This window comes from Eptatretus burgeri, chromosome 6 (genome assembly GCF_056783735.1).
Source record: "Eptatretus burgeri isolate ZD-2024b chromosome 6, Ebu_testis_v1, whole genome shotgun sequence".
NCBI lineage: Eukaryota > Metazoa > Chordata > Myxini > Myxiniformes > Myxinidae > Eptatretus > Eptatretus burgeri.
This window is the reverse complement of record NC_140966.1, coordinates 95,956,061-95,965,041: the sequence shown is the minus strand read 5'-3', so window position 1 is coordinate 95,965,041 and position 8,981 is coordinate 95,956,061. Positions and strand designations below refer to the sequence as shown.

The 8,981-nt window shown below is 38.4% G+C and overlaps 1 protein-coding gene across 1 annotated transcript; it reads left to right on the top strand.

Moving 5' to 3' along the window:
* The first annotated feature begins 3,679 nt into the window (after window positions 1-3,679).
* LOC147025392 (actin, cytoplasmic 1-like) lies at window positions 3,680-7,566 on the top strand. Its single transcript, XM_085886350.1, has 6 exons — window positions 3,680-3,828; window positions 4,518-4,659; window positions 4,746-4,985; window positions 5,192-5,630; window positions 5,717-5,898; window positions 7,079-7,566. The coding sequence occupies exons 2-6, from the start codon at window positions 4,537-4,539 to the stop codon at window positions 7,220-7,222; spliced, it is 1,128 nt and encodes a 375-aa protein (XP_085742476.1). The 5' UTR covers window positions 3,680-3,828; window positions 4,518-4,536; the 3' UTR covers window positions 7,223-7,566.
* The last annotated feature ends 1,415 nt before the right edge of the window (window positions 7,567-8,981 follow it).

Sequence of the window (8,981 nt, the reverse complement as noted above, 5' to 3'; positions counted from 1 at the left end):
CGCGGTTAATCTCGCTCAAAAAAGGGATGAACTCTGACTTGGGGCCGAAACTGGCCAACATCCTCCCGTTCAATCTGACCTGGGTGGTCATTGGTTCAAACCCCAGCTGAGTCATAACAAAGACTTTAAAAATGGTACGTGCTGCTTCCTTGCTTGATTCAGATTAACACCAATCCGCTTGATCAAGCGGATTGGTGTTCACCTGAAGAATGTTTTTTAAAAAACAGAAGTGATCACCAGAAGGAATTCACCACCATGAAAGGACATGATATTTGAAATATTCTCTTGAAACAACTCAAATGTTGCACAATCCTTTCTTTCTGATTTTCATCAAAGCTTCCAAATAGTTCCCAGTGGAGGAATCACATTCCTTTAAACAGCATGACGTCACTTCGAATAAGTCGAAAAATGAACATCTACACATTCGTGCATTCTCAGCACATTTCCATGCAGTTACTCCTCCTCCCTGTTTACCTGCTACCTCGACAGGTGCAAGGTGCAACAGGTACGTTTGATTGTAGTGGACGTATTTCACCCAAACGCCAAACTGGATATTCAACCGGATTGGTATATCCTCCAAGTGTGAGTTCAGTGGCATGCGTTTTTTTTAATAAGTTAGCAGCTTACCAAAGTTTGGACAGAGGGATCAAGAGAAATATGGCGAAAGCTAAAGTCAATTTGAATACGTTTACAGCTTTTTGAGTTAAAAAGAGTGTTGTTTTGTTTGGAACTTTTGACAAATCCTGGCATGGTGCAACAAGAATTTCCCCTGTCGCAATTCTCTGCTAAGATGGGTTTCTCAATTCTGGTCAAACTTCATGGCAGGCGAAGAAAGGAAGACGCACGCACGCACGTTTGCTAAATGGTTAAGGTGGCTGGTTTTGAGATCCTTGGGTTCTTGAGTTCAAGGCCCTCTTTACCACCCATCAACCAGGTCAGTTGACTCAGCCAGTCATCTTTCTGAGGTCAGCAAAATGAGTGCCAGCTCACTACAACAGGAGCACTGCATCAGCAGCACAGCCACTTCCAGTGGCTGGTTTTGAGATCCTTGGGTTCTTGAGTTCAAGGCCCTCTTTACCACCCATCAACCAGGTCAGTTGACTCAGCCAGTCATCTTTCTGAAGTCAGCAAAATGAGTACCAGCTCACTATTACAGGAGCACTGACTGCATCAGCAGCACAGCCGCTTCCAGAAAATGATGCAACCAGCAGCCACACACACGGGCTGTATAGGAAACAACATGCACGCACACACCTTTGAGCGCATCAGCTAGGTTAAACACTATCATGTCGTTGAGGATACGTGACAAGGTTCCATTTTTGGTTGAGAATACAACACACTTCCCATTTTATACCCACACCACACCATTATTCCATGCTCGCTGATATGGCCTCCCAAGGCACCATAAGCTGCACACAGTGGAGTAAACAACCGTTGCGGGTTTAAGATGAAACTTGTTAACCACCGGAACCAGATGCCTCAACGAGATTGCGGTGACGTTCCCGGTAAGAGCTGCACATGCGCACTGGCCACCTGCACCCATGAACATGACCATATATGGGCAAAGTGCGCTGCAGTTGGTGAAGCACCTGTGCTAAGGTGATCTTCCGAGTGATGAATATGCACGCATAGTAACGAGAACATCATAGACAGGTGAGACAGAAATACCAACATGGGGGGGGGGGGTCCATCCAAGATTGGGACCCGTGCCTGAAAGGCCCAGAGCAACCTGGGGCTTGGACTCGCGTGCCTGAGAGCCATAGCGGGGTCCATAGGTAGAACCCTGGTGGGGTCAAAAGGAAGGTAGTGTTCAGTAAAGGCTATTTGTGTGTTCGGAAGATAAAATAATAGACACACACCTTCTCGGTGGGAATTGACAGGGGAAATAATTAAATAATTACAGGCAAACTTTCCAAAAAGATCATAATGCAAGATTATGATACCAATGTTGACGGATTCTCAGCACAGATTTGACAAGCGCACTCCCCTCTGAGTCGTCTCGCCTGGGTTTGAATGTCCACCCAGCTGTAAACTGTCGTCCTGGTGTTCCACTGTCAGGATTGGTTGTCGGTTCACTTTAAACGAAGAGTCGTCGAGTTATCGCCGTCACCCTGAACAAGTTTCAAATTCCAACTCAAATCGCCTTCAGTCGAACGGCATGCCTGGCCGGCCGGTTCGTGAAAGACTTCGGACAAAAACTTTCCCCAGCTGACCTCACAAGATAAGAAGGGGATTATAATTTTGGCAGCAGTAGTAGTAGTAGTAGTAGTAGTTGTCGTTTTTCTTTTTAATTTTCTTATGCAGAGTCGAGGCTCATGGAACAGCGAGAACAGAATGGATCAGGGCGCAACAGAACAAAAGGAACAGGAGAAAGAGGGGGTAACACACTAATAGTAAGGTTGAGGGACAAAATAGTGTGAGATTAGGACAAATATGGGATTGGGGAATAATGAGGGGTGGAGGAGAAGGACACACAGGGTGGATAACATGAATACAGAAGCAACCTGGGCAGAAAGACAAATAGGAAACTTGGTGGGAAGTTAACGGGGTAGAAAATATGGTTTTAGATGGGGGATAATCCGAGGTGGTGGTGAACAGCCATTTTAAAGACCTGTTGGGAAGATGGTTCCACAGGCGGGGTAGGTGAAAGAGGAACGAATGAGCGGAGGTGAGTGCTGATAATTATGGCTCATCAGCACAATTCAGGTCCAAGCAGAGTGCTGATTGACAAAACACTGAACGTCAAGTGACACAAAATCAAAACTGTACAACGATGTAATGAATTATCAATTCAATCCAACGAGGTTTCATCACCCTCGTCCACCATCGTATTTTTGGTGAATTTCAGAAACGGCCGTTACGTCACAATAAATGCTCCAAAAGGCGTTCAGCAGATAGGACAGCCTGCTTATAACAACGTCACAAAGAACCAGAGGGTCAGTATTCATGATTCTAATCACACTTTGTGTTTTTTTTTTTACTCCTCACATTCCGTTTGTTTTCCCCCAACTGAGCACTTACCTCCTCATATTATTGTCCCTTCATGGAGTGAATCCCAAGCACCGGGTCAATTCACAGTGAGGCTAAAACGACCACGTCCATTATGTCACTGATGTCCAACTCGCTCCATGAGCTTCGAAGCAACCACTTTGTAAGAGTTCTCCACTTTAAATCAGTTTAAATGAGTACACGACGGTAAATGTTTCGGTTTATTTGGACTAGAATCTTCTCGAAGTCAAGACTCCAAATTAACGACATCATGTAGTGTATATGAAGGGTCAAGGTACGAGTACATTCCATGTACATATGGGGCTGCAAAAGTAGGTATACAGTAATGAAAAACAAGCTGTTATTTTTCCACTTCACCTGCAAATAAAAGATGTATTATAGAAAAAATTACGAAAATAAAAATATTAAAAATGGTAATAATGATTTTAATGAATTAAATGAATTCTAGTATTAAATGAATCCTAGCACCACTATTATAATAGTGGTAATACTGGTATAATCCTTACTGTATACCTACTTTTGCAGCCCCTGTATATACATGCGTGCACACTTCATCTCTTTTTTTCTTTTTTTCTCTCTCTTTCTCTAAAAATGTCTAAAACGTCCTATTTTGTGCATTTCTGCCTTAGGGAAGTGCCACAGCCAATGACTGGGCCCCCAGTAACAATTTCACCAAATTTGGTTAAAGTTCGACTGTAGGCGCGTCAAAGCAGGAAAAGCCGCCCGTCTATTTAACACGCAATAACGGACACACTTGGGGGTGTGGTGCGCTGCAAGATATTTTTTGTTTTAATAGAACTGCCGGATTCATCTGGAACGGTAAGCTTTGTTTGAATGATTGATTTTCCCAAAAAGGGGAGTTTAAAAAAAAAAGTTTAACAAGCATTAATTTAAAATAAATAAATTACAATTGATTTATAATAGTCCTTGTTTAAAAATATATATATTTCCTAATATTTTGATGTCAACTCGTGAATTTGTATTGGACTGCGATTCGATGCTGAATTTGGTTTGTCAGTTGCATTGTGATTGAGCCGCTGATGCGGTGCCCCTGCACATGAGAGGGGGAATTTGTAATTTGATAAAGCTCACCTACTGTTCGCGAAGGACACCATGGTATCTTTGAAGTCCACCAAGTAATGCTGGCAGATGGGACGCCGGTTTGACGTCCATCCGATGGACGCCTGCGATACACCAGGACAACCGTTTGTAACTGTGTCTGGATTTGAACCTGCAAAGGCGGCTCAGAGGAAAGAGAGTTCTCAGCGGACCTCACACTATCCTGCCAGCCACAAAGAAGGGCGATATGGGCAAATAGTGACAAAATAGGGAAGTAGACAATTATATGAGAAAATTTTTGTATTTTTTTAAAGCCAGCTTTCCAAAGTCATATCACACATTCATGGCTTTGCCACTATGCCACCAAAACGACTTTTTAATACCTCTTATGAAGATCTTATGACTGCATAATATCACTCCACCAAATAATTTTGTCAATTTCCTTTTAGATAACAACATCAACTGAAAATGGACGATGACATGAACTCGTTGGTGATCGACAATGGCTCTGGGATGTGCAAGGCAGGTTTTGCTGGAGATGATGCTCCACGGGCGGTTTTCCCGTCCATTGTTGGGCGACCAAGGCACCAGGTGAGGAGGTTCAGAATGTTGAATGTAATGGGGAGGGAGAAATATGAAAAGGTTTTAAGGACTTAACTTAAGGTCTCCAATTCCAGGGAGTGATGGTGGGAATGGGACAGAAGGACAGCTATGTGGGTGACGAGGCCCAAAGTAAACGTGGCATCCTTACACTGAAATACCCCATCGAGCATGGCATCGTCACAAACTGGGACGACATGGAGAAGATCTGGCACCACACCTTCTACAACGAGCTGCGCGTCGCACCTGAAGAACATCCTGTGCTGCTCACCGAGGCTCCGCTCAACCCCAAAGCCAACCGGGAGAAGATGACACAGGTTGGAAAATAAATAAATAATAACAATAACATAATAATAATAATAATAATAATAATAATAATAATAATAATAATAAAATGTATCTTTAATTATTCCTTGTCCAAGCCTGAAATTGAATTGTTGAAATGGATTTTGAAGTGAAATTTCACAAATACAAACATGTTTTGATTAATTTTGCAAATACGCTGCATGTTGCCTTTCTACAGATCATGTTTGAGACCTTCAACACCCCTGCCATGTACGTAGCCATCCAAGCCGTGCTGTCTCTGTACGCGTCCGGCCGCACCACGGGTATTGTGATGGACTCCGGCGATGGTGTCTCCCATACCGTGCCCATCTACGAGGGCTACGCTTTGCCCCACGCCATCCTGCGGCTTGACCTCGCTGGCCGAGACCTCACAGATTATCTTATGAAGATCTTGACAGAGCGTGGATATTCGTTCACCACCACAGCAGAACGAGAAATCGTGCGAGACATCAAGGAAAAGCTTTGCTATGTTTCACTGGACTTTGATCAGGAGATGCAGACAGCAGCCTCATCTTCCTCCCTTGAGAAGAGCTATGAGCTTCCTGACGGACAAGTTATCACCATCGGGAATGAGCGCTTCCGCTGCCCAGAGGCGATGTTCCAGCCATCTTTCCTGGGTATGTACACGTTCAAAATATGGTGTTGCTCACAAATTAGCTCATTTAATTTGCGCAGAGATAATGCATGACTATCATTTGTCTAGGTATGGAGTGTGCTGGACTCCACGAGACTACGTACAACTCCATCATGAAGTGTGATGTGGACATCCGAAAAGACCTCTACTCAAATACTGTTTTATCCGGTGGCACAACCATGTACCCAGGCATTTCCGACCGAATGCAGAAAGAGCTTACCAGCCTGGCTCCTCAGACAATGAAAATCAAGGTGAGGATGCTGATCTCTTATTTTCCACGTCTCCAGGCTTTCAATATTTTTTAGCACACTTTAGCTGAAAATTCAAACAACAAAAATTTCCACTTAGACCAAACAGGAAGTTACTCCACAGAGAAATTTGTCATATCAGTGCAACTGGTGGTGGGTGGCTTGTCGTTCTTTAACATTGAACTTCGGCTTGTGGAGTCAGTGGTACCTAAATCACATGAAGGACAAAGACATTGCTTCCCACAAATTACAAGAACATTGAAGACAATAAGGAAATTCGTGCAGCAGATGGGGTTAAACCAGACTCAGTGGTGTAATGGTTAGAACGTCCGCTTTAAGTCTGGGAGGTCAGTGACTCCGAGACTTGGAGGTCGCTGCTTCCATGCTTGACACTCAGCATTAAAAATGGATCGAGCATGGACAAGAAATCATAAGTTGGTAACACTAGCGCAGGCTTTGATCAGCATAATGGCCACCACGTCTGTTGAAGTTCCTCCGAAAGGAACTCTAAGGAAGAAGAACCTAGTTTTCCAGCATTGTGCTCTAGGAAGCAGGCTAACCCATTACACCTCTTGGCATGATGTAAAGGGGCATGAGTCACAAGATTTCTGATTGAAACAGCCTTCCTTGTTCTCACTGCACAGGCCTGTTGAGAAACTACTTTCCTTTCCAATGCAGTCCATACTTATGGTGGTCCTTTATCTATTCATCTGTCATAACGAAGTCCTCAAATTTGGTGACAGCACTTCTACAGCAGTGAAATCTTTCAGTGTAGGTCCAATGTAGTAGTGGTGGAGAGGGGAAATGGTCTAGGGCGGAGGTGGGTGGTCTGTCTGTGGGTGAATGGTGAATGAAAAACAATTACAACATGGACAGCATTACTTATTACCCTTGATAGCATGAATATTATCTTATTAGTTTGTCTCTTATCAGTTATATTAATGGTATTGCTTTGGGTTGTGAAGATAAGGAAATACATATCTCATTAGAGCATATATAAATGGAATAGTTTTCAATGGGGTATAAAAGAAATACATGGGTGGAACAAGACTTCATAGACGACAATGATGTACAGTTTTCATACTTAATATCTCGAAGGCCCCTGTTAGGTCTCAGTTCCATTGTGTTTGCATTATATAGCCATAATCTGCTTGATGTTCTTCGAACACACCTTGCGTTACAGATCATCGCTCCTCCTGAGCGGAAGTACTCCGTGTGGATCGGGGGTTCCATCCTGGCATCCCTGTCCACCTTCCAGCAAATGTGGATCAGCAAGCAGGAGTACGACGAATCTGGGCCTTCCATCGTGCATCGCAAATGTTTCTAGATCGTTCTTCAGCCCCTACGATTTGTCCTCGTGCAGATCTTGCATGGTCCTGATGGAGAGTGAGAGTAGGGAAGGTGTTCGGTTGCAGTGTTGGCTGCTTGCTTTTACTGTATTTTTGGTGTTGTTCCAGGATCGATGAGTTCTAGTTCACACCAGGACGGGCATTTTGTACGTCTAGCTTTCCCGACTCCCTTTTGATCGATTATAAAAAAATGTATTTCAGGAACGTTTAAGGGTCCTTAACGTGTTGCTTGCCCCCATTTTGTTTCCCCACAAATAATTTCCATTGATATGTCATTGATACTGCTTTTGCAATTTTTGCAAATAAAGACTTAAAAAAATCATTTGCTTTGAATAGCTTCATGATGAATAAGTTAAAATGGATGGTTAAACAAAGCTGCCTCCAGTGCCTTATTCTTGGTAACTCGATGACCTTTATCTTACAGTGCTGATGGAATTTGTTTCTCCCCACCACCCCCTCCCTATTCCTTTTGTGGTTACAGCTTATCTCGATTTTGTTGATTGTTCTGGAAGCATGCTAACAGCTTATCTTGGATGCCTTTTAACCTCAGCTCAAAGTCGAAGATTTGAGATTCGAGTCGAAGTATATATATACATATATATATATATATATATATATATATATATATATATATATATATATATACATATACATATATATATATATATATATATATATACATATACATATATATATATATATATATATACATATACATATATATATATATATATATATATATATATATACATATATATATATATATATATATATATATATATACATATATATATATATATATATATATATATATATATATATATATATACATATACATATATATATACATATATATATACATATACATATATATATATATATACATATACATATATATATATACATATATATATATATATATATATATATATATACATATATACATATATATATATACATATATATATATATATATATATACATATATACATATATATATATACATATATATATATATATATATATATATATATATATATATATATATATATATATATATATATATATATATATATATACATACATATATATATATATATATACATATACATACATATATATATATATATATATATATATATATATATATATATATATATATATATATATATATATATATATATATATATATATATACATATATACATATATATATATATATACATACATATATATATATATATATATATATATATATATATATATATATACATATATATATATATATATATATATATATATATATACATATATATACATATATATATATATATATATATATATATATATATATATATATATATATTTATATATATATATATATATATATATATATATATATATATATATATATGTATATATATATATATGTATATATATATATATATATATATACATATATATATATACATATATATATACATATATATATATATATACATACATATATATATATATATATATATATATACATATATATATACATACATATATATATATATACATATATATATACATACATATATATATATATATACATAAATATATATATATATAAATATATATATATATATATATATATATATATATATATATATAGACATATACATATACATATATATACATATATATATATATATATATATATATATATATATATATATATATATATATATA

Bases quoted from the DNA above. Each gene is read 5' to 3' on its own strand.
- LOC147025392 (XM_085886350.1), top strand. From the start codon at position 4,537: ATGGACGATGACATGAACTCGTTGGTGATCGACAATGGCTCTGGGATG. The intron at 4,660-4,745 runs GTGAGGAGGTTC...CTCCAATTCCAG, and splicing joins TTGGGCGACCAAGGCACCAG to GGAGTGATGGTGGGAATGGG. The intron at 5,899-7,078 runs GTGAGGATGCTG...CTTGCGTTACAG, and splicing joins CTCAGACAATGAAAATCAAG to ATCATCGCTCCTCCTGAGCG.